The 13,116-nt window shown below is 43.0% G+C and overlaps 1 protein-coding gene across 1 annotated transcript; it reads right to left on the bottom strand.

The window, feature by feature from the left end:
- Positions 1-1,127: 1,127 nt before the first annotated feature.
- On the bottom strand, positions 1,128-1,918 carry LOC115587276 (E3 ubiquitin-protein ligase TRIM21-like; the record flags this gene model as incomplete). The annotated part of the gene is made up of 1 exon (XM_030427019.1): positions 1,128-1,918. A coding segment is annotated over one exon (534 nt), but the record flags the coding sequence as incomplete, so codon positions are not given.
- Positions 1,919-13,116: the final 11,198 nt, after the last annotated feature.

Genomic DNA, 13,116 nt, shown 5'->3' with positions numbered 1-13,116 from the left:
TAGAGGAGATTATTGCTGCCGAGGGAGAAGAGCTGAGACACATTTAAATTTGTGCACATGCACACACACACTTAAGCTGCATTTCATTTACAAAAAACCTGGTGCTGCGGCAAAACGCTGCAGGTTGGTGCAGTAGCGTGGGAGTCACTCTATGGTCTGTGGGTGTGATGTGTTGGGAACCCTCAGATTGACGAAAGACGGAGCTGTTATGTTGTTATGCTACAGGCATGATGGTCCTACTAGTGAATGTTTGTCCTCATCGCGAGATTGTTAGAAGTTACAGTAAACAACCAGGATGAGCAGATGATTACTGTGATTTAAGCTTGTGCGATTGGCCCCCGAATTGTGATGTTAGGCATTTCTAGGATGTCTTTCTCTGTTGATGTTACCATCAGATTTTGATGTAAAAAGTTTTACCCCCTCTCCTCCAGTTTGATCTGAGGGGAGGTATGTGAGGTTCAGTTGCTCTCTTAATGGCAGTAAATGTGGTTATTTTTTAAAGTAAATCTGGGACTGCATTTTTCCTTACTTTTTCGAAGTACTTCATGTAGGTCTTAAATTCAGTTCAAAATGGTCTTTAAAAAGTCTTAAAACGGCATAAATTGGACTTGTTCAAACTAACAGAAACCCTGTCCCAAATTATGAATTTTAGCAGCTCTCACCAGTTCGCTCCCATGCAGTCAGATACATAAAAGTAAAATTCATGAAAATCATACAACAGATTTAAGTGAGTGGGCTACATCAGGAAGAGGGCTAATTTTCTTCGTACCATGGTGGCAGTGGTGCAAGAGCAAGTCCTCATGTGGACGCAGGCTGCAGTTTGTTATGAGCTCCACTAGATGGCGTCCTCAATTCTTACTTATTCTTTACAAACCAGGTGGACAGGTTTAGTTCATATCAGCTGCTCAAACCTTCTCTAACAGGACATCATCTCACACTACAACCTCTCTCACATGTGATCTGATCTGAGAACAGCTGATGCTGTTTTTAATCACATGATTTTGTCGCCGCTAGAAACATCCGATGCATAAAACAATGAAAAACACATTTCTGATTAAGGCAGAATTTTTTTTTAATTTTACTTCTCATCATTTCAAAAACAAAGTGAGAGAATATATTATGTTTGTTTTGTCCATTGAAGGTTATTCAGCAATTTGTGCCAGTATGCAACACTTCTTATATAAAGAATGATCAGACCATAACTATTTAAGGAACAGAAAATGATTGATTGTTTTTTAATACTTGGTTTCTGATGATTTTACAGTTTATAGAAAAATAAAGTAAATCTTATCAGTCAGGGCGATAGAAATGCTTCATCAGAATCTGAAATTACAACAATGTACAATCCAAATATAATCAGTAAATATACAATCAAATGTTTGTTCTACTCTGTGTGATTGACACCAGAGATGACCAGAGGAGCAGAGTTTTCACCACCATCATTATTACATGGATTGAAGAATGGGTAGAGTTTCTGAGTGAAGCAGCAGCCAGTAAAGGAGTAGATAAGAGCTGCAGCATCAACGTCATAAAAGGAGACCAGACCCTCCTCATAATCCACAAACACCCCCACCTTCTCAGGCTGACACTCCAGAGTAAATATGACTGGAGGGCCAGCAAGAGCTCTGTACTCATTTTTATTCCTCAGCCATATCGTCCAGTAACCATTCTGAGGAGACAGTTTGATGTTTCCCTTCCTGTTGATCGACTCTCTGGCCACTCCTAAATCCCACTCAGTCTTTTCTTTAACCTGAACCTCATAATAAAATCTTCCTGAAGAAAAACTCTGCTTTGCTAAGACACAGGGACAGGGATCAAACCTCTCTGGGCTGTCTAGGAGTTTCTTCCTTACATCACCATGTTTAACTTGTTTTCCATCATCAGACAGGATGAGGTTGGGATGTGCTGTATCAGGATCGAGTGTCACATCCACTGCATACTGCTGGACCCTCTTCATCTCAGGCAGCTTCTTCATCTGTTTACTGAGCGTCTCCTCCAGCTGATTCACAGCTCTCACCACAGTCCCCTCATATGAAGATGGATGGACGCTGACTCCTGTCCAGTCCTTGGTGGGTGGAGCAGCATTCAGTGATGGGAAGCTTTGAAAGAGGTGGAGGTGGTCTTCAGACTGTGAGAGCTGCTCCACCTCAGAGCTTCTCTTATCCAGCTCAGAGATTTCCTGTTCCAGCTCTTTGATGAAGCCTTGCATCTCCACTTGTATGGAATTCATTTCTGGAAAACAATTAATACAAAGTCAAAGAAAAATTATTTCCAAAATGCTTTATTGTTTTTTATTGTGTCCACACATGTGATTTTTTAAAACAGCATATTACGAGACCACAGTGCTGCGATATCTCACACTGAATGTAAAACATGAATCCACAGAGCAGAAACTCTGGACATCAGATCAATGTAATGGAGTAAAAATGACAATATCTGGATAAATAGTAGGAAACATTGAAGGTTTCTAAAGATAAAGGTTGTGAGTTAAAGGAAGCTGCGAGTATGTGAGTTTTGTACATGAAGACCATATATAGTTTATTTCATCCAGGGTTGTATCGTCAGCTCAAAAACCTGTAAAACCAACAGAAAAGTTCATCCATGACATCAGAACGATATTTGTACCGTTTTAAATTCATTTTTCTCCCGTCTTCATTCAGTCCGCTGCAGCATCACACTGTGTAATTATACATTACCGTTGTTCCCAATTGTTTAAACACCATCCATCCATCTTCTTCCTCTTATCTGGGGCCGGGTCTCGGGGGCAGCTGTCTGAGCAGGGACACCCAGACTTCCCTCTCCCCGGACACTTCCTCCAGCTCTTCCGGGAGGATCCCAAGGCGTTCCTGACATAGTGACATAGTCACTCCAGCATGTCCTGGGTCTTCCTCGGGGTCTCCTCCCGGCGGGGCATGCCAGGAACACCTCCCGAGGGAGGCGTCCAGGGGACATCCGATACAGATGCCCGAGCCACCTCAGCTGGCTCCTCTGGATGTGGAGGAGCAGCGGCTCTACTCCGAGCTCCTCCCGGGTGACAGAGCTCCTCACTCTATCTCTAAGGGAGCGCCCCGCCACCCTGTGTAGGAAACTCATTTCAGCCGCTTGTATCCGGGATCTTATTCTTTCAGTCACGACCCAAAGTTCATGACCATAGGTGAGGGTAGGAATGTAGATTGACTAGTAAATCGGGAATTTCTTCACCACGACAGACCAATACAGGAGTCCCACGAGCCAACCAGGCTCGATAGGACTCCTTCTCAACCTTATGCTTGAACATGGTGTTCGGTATGGACAAATTGTGACGAGCACAGAAGTCCAGCAACAGAACACCGCTCGGGTTCAGATCGGGGAGGCCGTTCCTCCCAAACACACCCCTCCAGGTAACGCTGTCGCTGCCCGCGTGAGTGTTGAAGTCCCCCAGTAGAACGATGGAGTGCCCAGTTGGAGCACCTTCCAGTACCCCTCCCAGGGCCTCCAAGAAGGCCGGGTACTCTACACAGCTGTTCGGCTCATCAGCCGAAACAACAGTGAGAGGCCTATCCCTGACCAGAAGGCGCAGGGAAGCGACCCTCTCGTTCACCGGGGAAAACTCCAACACATGGCGGCTGAGCTGGGGGGCTATAAGCAAGCCCACACCAGCTTGCCGTCTCTCACCGCGGGCAACTCCAGAGTAGAAGAGAGTCAAGCCTCTCTCAAGGAGTTGTGTTCCAGAGCCCAGACTGTGCGTGGAGGCGAGCCCGACTACCTTTAGCCGGTACCGCTCAACCTCCCACACTAGCTCAGGCACTTCCCCCCCCAGGGGGTGACAATCCATGTCCCGGTGATGCCATTCCTGGCGACGTCAACTTCCTCGTTGTATTCTTTTTCATCAGGGGCTTTGGAACCGCTCTTATTCTGACCCGTCACCTAGGACCTGTTTGCCTTGGGAGACCCTACCAGTGGCATTAAGCCCCGGACAACAAAGCTCCTAGGATCATTCAGGTGCTCAAACCCCTCCACCACGTTAAGGTGGCGGTTCAAGGAGGGGCCGTTTAAACACATTTACTGAAACTGTAACTCAAGTGTTTTTTTGAGGGTTTAAACTTGAGTTACAGTTTGGTTTAAACACTTCTACTGAAACTGTAACTCAAGTTTAAACCCTCAAAAAGAAAAACTGAAAATAGTAAATGTTTTTCTTAAAACCCCACACAGATATTTGTATATCTCTTACAAAGCATACATTTAAAGACTGGTGTAATAAATCTAAAACACGACCATAAAAATGCTGTTTGGCTTCATTAGGCTGATTGACATATTCAGACGTATAAAATTGTGTAGAATGTGAAAGCGGACAGACGCTAACCTCCCTCCTGTCCGACAGGAAGTGTTAAAGGGGGTGGAGGTGATCTTCAGAGGCTGAAGGCTGTCCACAAGGGACAAATGAGGACAGGAGGCTTATCTGAGATCAGCTTATGGCTCATTCTGTATACTGTGATAGAGTACTGTTGTGTAAACTCTGCTGTGGTCTGACCATCAAAGATCTTCCGTTCCGTTTAAGCTTCAGGAAAAGCATTGACACAATACTTCTGTTTCATAAAATTATCTCCAGTAATGTGCCAGAACACCTTTTATACATTACAGAAAATAAAGTTTCTAATTTATGACTTAGACTGACTTTGTCAACATTACTACATTAGATAGTGGCAGATTATTTGCAAACACAGCATGAAGGAAATATCAAGTGTTTCTACTTACAGTGATACACAAGAATGAAAAACAGATTGGGTGTGAGCTTCAACACTTTGAACTATCATGTTTACAGTCTGAGGACAAAAAGACACAAAGACGAAATGTAGTTACATTTATTTAGAATATCTAATTGGATGAAATTTGACAATGATTGGTGGAATATTCATCATCATCATGAATGCTGTTGTTATGCTGCCACCACTCCATGTTGACTTTGAGACCATCGATAAATAATTGTTGAAATGACACAATGCTGACATTTTTTCTTTTCCAATACCTTCATGTGGACTTGTGCATATAAGAGAACATTTGGCCTCATGTAGTATTTTAGATAAAGATTATTGTTTCTCGTGGAATTAACTGATTTGGTTTTAACTCAGTCTTGAATAAATCTTCAGTCGGGTCTGTGCAGGTCAGTAAACTCACCAGTGTTTGCAGAGATTGTGCTGTTTAGTTGAGAAAAACCTGATGGATTCACTCGGCTACATCTACAATCCCACCAACACTCCAGTGTTCAGCTCACTGTTCAGTCTGTCGTTTCAGTTTTCTGCTGCTTTCCAAACTGTTCTCCACCAGAGGGCGACATCAGCTGTCATTTAATCTCTACTAACAGTTGTGTTATTTTCAGTTCACCTTCTCAAACAGAACAACAGCTTTACTTTACATTGAATTACCTTCTACACTTTGCATTATCTGACATTGGATGATTTGATGTTACAGCCCCGGTGCTGTGGGCATGTTTGTGCTTTGTTTTTGTGTTTCCACTCAGGTGTAGCCCTTGTTCTCACCTTCCTTCTTGCCTGTGTGTGCAGCTCCAAACCTGATCCTACTTACAACTTAGGCCTGGTGATAAAAAGTTCTGCTGGTGCCAGTGGGTTTGGCAGCCGTGATGTGCAGGAGCCAGACTGCAGTTTTCTTTTGACGAGAGCTATCTTTGTTAATTAGTGTTTTTCGTTTGCGTAAATAAACTATTTTTTTTATTTATTGCTACCTACTGTTTCTTTTCTCTCCTTAACGCGCGGTTTTATTTTTATCCCCTGGCCTTATAGGGATGGAACACTCAGTACATCGTCTATCAGGCTCATTGTCTATCCCTGACTCACACATTATGCAGGTGTTTGGTTTTCTAAAACAGATGAATCAGAGAAGAGTCGACCACCTGCTGCAGGTTTTGTTCTTCTTATAAGAAGCTGTTATGTGTTTGAGTCTCTGACTGGTTGAGGTTAATGCCATCAGGCAGGATGGTATGCAGCAGGAGACAAGTGGATGTCTTGTCTGTGATGTCCACATAAGCAGTATTACCTGAGAGAGTGTGCTTTAACACATCAATAATCAATCAGACACAAAAAAGTGTTCTTTTTTATTTTATTTATAAAGAAAATCAAAATTAAATTACTTTTTGTTCGTTTACAATCGTTATGTCAGGGTATAACTCCTCTTGTGTTTACAACGATCAGACACAAAAAAACGCTTCATATTTCTGAGAACATTGTTTTCTGATGATTCAACAGTGTTGAAGGCAGGTGATGCAGTCATTAGAATACACAAGACTACATTTGATAATATCAATCAATGTGATAAAACTGATGTGTTGTAGTAAAAAGCAATCTGATGCATCAAAGAAACACATTTGTAGAAAAAGAGGAAAAACCACATTGATCAGAATCTGAATCAATCTAAACACCAGTAAATGTACATTTATTACAATTAACGATGTGAACATTTCTGTTGAAAATCAAATGTTTGTTCTACTCAGTGTGACTTACAGCAGAGATGAACAGAGGAGCAGAGTTTTTAACATCATCATTAAGACATGGACTAAAGAATGGGTAGAGTTTCTGAGTGAAGCAGCAGCCAGTAAAGGAGTAGATAAGAGCTGCAGCATCAACGTCATAAAAGGAGACCAGACCCTCCTCATAATCCACAAACACCCCCACCTTCTCAGGCCGACACTTCAGAGAGAGACGGACTGCAGGGTCAGCACCAGCTATGTACTCATTTTTATTCCTCAAACATATCGTCCAGTAACCATTCTGAGGCCTCAGTGTGATGTTTCCCTTCCTGTTGATCGATTCTCTGGCCACTCCTAAATCCCACTTAGTCTTCTCCTTAACTTGAACCTCATAATAAAATCTTCCTGAAGAGAAACTCTGCTTTGATAAGACACAGGGACAGGGATCAAACCTCTCTGGGCTGTCTAGGAGATTTTTCTTTACATCACCATGTTTAACTTGTTTTCCATCATCAGACAGGATGAGGTTGGGATGTGCTGTATCAGGATTGAGTGTCACATCCACTGCATACTGCTGGACCCTCTTTAGCTCGGCCTCAAACAGCTTCTTCATCTGTTTACTGAGCGTCTCCTCCAGCTGATTCATAGCTCTCACCACAGTCCCCTCATATGAAGGTGGACGGACGCTGACTCCTGTCCAGTCCTTGGTGGGTGGAGCAGCGTCCAGTGATGGGGAGCTTTGGAAGACGACGAAGAGGTTGTCTTTAGAACTTGAGAGCTTCTTCACCTCAGAGCTTCTCTTCTCCAGCTCAGAGATTTCCTGTTCCAGCTCTTTGATGAAGCCTTCAGCCTGTTTCTCTGTCTCTCTCTGCTTCTCTTTGATGGTGTCGATGAGCTCGGCCTGGCTTCTCTCAACAGACTCCTTCAGAGCGCTGAAGACCTGAACACCAGCTGCTATCTCTCTGTCTGCATCTTTCTTACTGAGCTTCACTGAGCGCTTCATCTCCTGAATCTTCAGTCGTCTCTTCTGGATCATCTGCTGAATTTCAGCGTCTCTCTGCCCCAGCTCGGCCTTCTCAGTTCCAGTGCAGTCGTCACAGGGAACTTCTCCTGGTTTGGAAACTTGCTGCTCTGAGCTGCTGCTGCTGGCTTTCTGTTGAGCTGACTGTCTGAACCGAGTAGCCATCTCATGAAAGTAGATGAAAGTGTTGACCTGCAGTTCAGGTCTCGTGTAGAAAACCTCTTGACAGTTGGGACACTTGTACGGAACATTAACACTCCAGTGTTGAGTGATGCAGGTTTTACAGAAGTTGTGTCCACATGGTATGGTGACTGGATCAGTGAACACATCCAGACAGATGGAGCACAGAAACTGATCCTCAGTCAGCAGACAGCTGGCAGCAGACATGTCTACAGTCTGAGGATGGAAAGTGAGGAAAAGAAAACTGTAATTAGATATCTATTGACTATTACTAGTGAAATATAAGGAGAGTCATGATGAGCTCTGATAGGTAAAATGTGTCCTGGATACACCTCTGAGTGGAACTTCCTGTCTGAGTGAAGTTCAGGTTTTGTGTTACAGGTGATACCGGTTTCTGAAATGCAGTGAATGTTATCAGATGTACAAAGACACAGACCAGAACCAGTAAAGTTGAAATGACATGATTATACAAGGCTTCTTATTTAAGTGTTTAACAGCTGTATAGGTTGTAAAACAGCCATTTTGTGCCTTTTGGAGGCGATAAAATACACTGTTAGATAAAATGAGACACTGTGCTCTGAGCTAGGCTATTTAGCCTTTAGCAGACTAGTTTATCTGTGTTTGTCTGTGTTACGGTTGGATTGAGCTGCTGTGTTTTATAGTAAAGGTGTGTGGTATAACAACCTCAATTACTATCAGGTATCAAGCTTGATGTTTTAATATCAGGAGACAGATCAGTCCAAGTGGGTAAATTAGCTGAAGCTAAAGCTAGCTGTGACTGTGTCCTATCTAACTTTATCTTATCTTTATTTTAGTTCAGTCACCGTGGTTTGATTTTGACCTGTTTTGTAGTTCAGACAAAATGTTGAAATTGGTTGTGTACTCACCAGTGTTTCTCAGAGGTTCTGCTGTGTTGCTGAGAAAAGCCTTACTGAGTCAACTTAAGTTTTCCTTCCAGAGAAATGGAGAGACGAGTTACGACGGCTATTTTTCTGACGAATGTTTAGTTTCATTTACTGAGCGTGGTTTTGAAGCTTTTGTGTTTTTCCAGTGTTGCTCCGCCTCTTTCTGCTCTGCTGGTGAGGTTTTGTTGCCTTTCAGGTTCGACTTTATTACTGACATATTTTGGTGCAAGATCTAATCTGATACAACACACTGGAGGCTTTAAGGACAGGAGTCTTTTTACTTAATGACATTTTTATTTTATCTTGTATCAGTCAGTACCACTCCAACACACAACAGAACAAAGGAATCAGTCCAATACACAAAATAACATTCTTCATCTGTAAATCAGGTAGCTACAGCTCCCGCTTTATTTTCTTATCAAAGAAGAAAGCAATATGTGTAATTATTAGAATGTAATTAACAGTTTCTTTACAATGGAAGCACCATTTAAAAATAACAAGATAACTTTTTTTCAGAAGTCTTTATATGTGCACATTTTACCAGATATCTTAATATTTACACACTAATTTAAACAACAGTGTCACAGCACTGTCCACCATGCAGTGGTTTTTGAAAAGATTTGGAAGCTGCGCTTTAAACTCTACCAGCCTCCACATGATCTACAGAACACATTTCTCATCTTACAAAGGCAAAGTTACACTGATCAATAAATCATACACATATTTATCTTAATTCTGGAAAGAATCTGTGCCATTTCAACCGTTAGTGGAACATTACATCTTTTAATTCACTGCTTTGCTAAACACACAAACACAATAGCCTGTGTTCTCTCTCATGCTTTTAGGTCAAGATAAGGCCAATTAATACAGTCTTATTAAAGTTACGGTGTTAATTAGGAAGTGTCTCTTCCACAGTGTAATATTATGGATACTAATGTTGTCGCTGGTCCGGGTGGTGCTACGTCTCACTGCTTATACTGCTAACAAGGGCAAACTGATTAGATTGTCTCTGTCAGTTGAAAACCTTGCATCTCCACTTGTATGGAATTCAAAACGATTAATACAAAGTCAAACAAAAATTATTTCCAAAATGCTTCATCCCCCTTACTGTGTCCACACATGTGATTCTTGAAAACAGCATATTACGAGACCACAGTGCTGTGATCGTATCTCACACTGAATGTAAAACATGAATCCACAGAGCAGAAACTCTGGACATCAGATCAATGTAATGGAGTAAAACTGACACTATCTAGATGAATAGTAGGGAACATGGACAGTTTCTAAAGATAAAGGTTGTGGGTTAAAGAAAGCTGCAAGTATCTGAGTTTGTACATGAAGACCAACTATAGTTTATTTCTTCCCGGGTTGTATCGTCAGCTCAAAAACCTTTGAAACCAACTGAAAAGCTCATCCATGACATCAGACAGAGTATTTGTACCGTTTTGATTTAATTTTTCTCCCATCTTCATTCAGTCTGCCGCAGCATCAGACTGTGTACTTATTCATTACAGTTGTTCCCAGTTGTTATATGATTATCTCTTACAGAGCATACACAAGACTGTTGTGATAAATCAGGAAGACGACCATAAAAATGCTGTTATTGGTTTTGGCTTCATGAGGCTGATTGACATATTCAAATGTATAAAATTGTGTAGAATGTGAAAGCGGACAGACGCTGACCTCCCTCCTGTCTGACAGGAAGTGTTAAAGTGGGTGTAGGTGATCTTCAGAGGCTGAAGGCTGTCCACAAGGGACAAATGAGGACAGGAAACTCATCTTAGATCAGCTTATGGCTCATTCTGTATACTGTGATAGAGTACTGTTGTGTAAACTCTGCTGCGGTTCGACCATCAAAGATCTTCCATTCAGTTTGAGGAAAATCATTAACACAATACTTCTGTTTCATAAAATTATCTCCAGTAATGTGCCAGAACACTTTTTAACAAAACAGGAAAATAAAGTTTTGAGTTCATGACTTAGACTGACTTTTTCACAAGCCCCTAATAAAATCAAAAACACCAAGGATGTTCACGTCGCCCGGATTGGCATCACCGGGGCCCCACCCTGGAGCCAGGCCTGGGGTTGGGGCTCGCAGGCGAGCGCCTGGTGGCCGGGTCTTTGCCCACGGGACCCGGCCGGGCACAGCCTGAACGAGCGACGTGGGCCCGCCCTCCCGTGGGCTCACCACTCGCGGGAGGGTTCAGAAGGGGCCGGTGCAGTGGGATATGGGTGGCAGTCGTGGGCAGGGCCCCCGGCGACCCAATCCCCGGATGGTGACTCTAGCCATGGGGACATGGAATGTCACCTCGCTGGGGGGGAAAGAGCCTGAGCTGGTGCGGGAGGTTGAGCAGTACCGGCTAGAAATAGTCGGGCTCACCTCCACGCACAGTCTGGGCTCTGGAACCCAACTCCTTGAGAGAGGTTGGACTCTCTTCTATTCTGGAGTTGCCCGCGGTGAGAGGAATACTTCGAGGATCTCCTCAATCCCACTGACACGCCTTCCATAGAGGAAGCAGAGGCTGGGAACTCAGAGGTTGGCCCATTTATCACCCAAGCCGAAGTCACTGAGGTAGTCCGGAAGCTCCTCAGTGGCAAAGCACCGGGGGTGGATGAGATCCGCCCTGAGTACCTCAAGTCTCTGGTTGTTGTGGGGCTGTCTTGGCTGACACGTCTCTGCAGCATCGCGTGGCAGTCGGGGACAGTCGGGGACAGTGCCTCTGGACTGGCAGACCGGGGTGGTGGTCCCCCTATTCAAAAAGGAGGACCAGAGGGTGTGTTCCAACTATCGGGGGATCACACTCCTCAGCCTCCCTGGGAAAGTCTATTCCAGGGTACTGGAGAGGAGAATTCGGCCGATAGTCGAACCTCGGATCCAGGAGGAACAATGCGGTTTTCGTCCTGGCCGTGGAACACTGGACCAGCTCTATACCCTCCGCAGGGTGCTCGAGGGTTCATGGGAGTTTGCGAGATTTTTTGCAAACACAGCATGAAGGAAATATCAAGTGTTTCTACTTACAGTGATACACAAGAATGAAAAACAGATTGAGCGTGAGCTTAATCACATGTTTTGGTCGTCATTAGAAACATCAGCTGTTGATATCAATAACAAACTAAATAATGAATTAGACGCAATAAAATGTTCTTTTTCTATTTTATTTATACAGAAAATCTAAATCAAATGACCTTTTGTTGATTTACAAAGGTTTTGTCAGGATGCAGCTCTTCTTATATTTAAAACCAATCAGACACACAAAAAAAAACATGCTTCATGTTTCTGACAACATTGTTTTCTGATGATTCAATAGTGTTAAAGGCAGGTGATGCAGTTATTAGAATACATGAGACTACATTAGATAATATCAGTCACTGGTAAAACTGGTGTGTTGTAATAAAAATAATGTGACGCATCAAAGAAACACATTTGTAGAAAAAAAAGGAAAAAGCACATTGGTCAGAATCTGTCCGAATCACCAGTAAATGTTCATTTATAAGGTCGAGGTCAAATTTATTTCTATAGCACATTAAAAAACAACTAAAGTGCTTCCCAGGTTCAAGAATCCACAATACAAATAAATACACCGGACAAACAGGGGACACAAAACAACAGTATGTGGGGGCAAGATGTCCATGTCTAACTTGGATTAAAAACCAGTGAGAAAAGGTAGGTGTTGAACAATGTCTTGAAAGTTTTGGTGTGCAAGCAGTTTTTATTTGCAGTTTTTATTATTTGTTCTATAATTTAGCAGCAGCCACTGAAAATGCTTGGTCACCTCCATCTTCAGTTTGGCTCTTGGAGGGTTGAGAACCATCTGAGAGGAGGACCTCAGAGCTTTAACTGGCTTGAGTGAATGTCGATAAGCTCACATAGATATGAAGGTGCCAAGCCATTTAAAACTTTAAGAACAAACAATAAAATCTTAAAATCAACCTTGAAGGGGAGTGAAGCTAAAACTGGAGTGATGTGCTCATGATTTCTGGTCTTGGTTAAAAGCCAAGCAGCAGCATCTTGCACCAGCTGTAGTCTTTGAAGAGACGACTGATTCAGCCCCACATACAGAGAGTTGCCGTAATCAAGTCGTTACAATTGCATGTATGACAGTTTGAAAATCTTTCAGGGGCAGATGCGGCTTAACAAACTTAATTTGTTTGTCAAGCTTGAAAGCACCGTCAATAATCACGCCCAATGCTTTGGTAAATGGTCAGATGTTTGACCATAGAGGGCCAAACAGGATGTTCAGAACCAGCCAGGTTCTGATCACTCAAACAGTCAAATAAGGGCTGCAGGGAGTCTGAATCGTTTGGTTGTATTAGCAAGTAGATTTGCACATCGTCCACCAAGCAGGAGATGTTGTGTTTCTTAAAGATGGATCCCAAAGGGCAGCATATATAACGAGAACACTAAAGGACCCAAAAGAGACTCTGGGGGACACCCCACAGGAATCGGACCGACTGTGGAAAGAGGACTTAAATACAGATGCTTGTCCCCCACCTGTACCAGCAGTCCGATGGGAGCTGAGACAGTCACACTGAGTAGGAAGAGGCTCAGA

Source organism: Sparus aurata, chromosome 8 (genome assembly GCF_900880675.1).
Source record: "Sparus aurata chromosome 8, fSpaAur1.1, whole genome shotgun sequence".
Taxonomy (NCBI): Eukaryota; Metazoa; Chordata; class Actinopteri; order Spariformes; family Sparidae; genus Sparus; species Sparus aurata.
The sequence above is the reverse complement of the archived record's forward strand: the minus strand, read 5'-3'. Positions and strand labels throughout refer to the sequence as shown.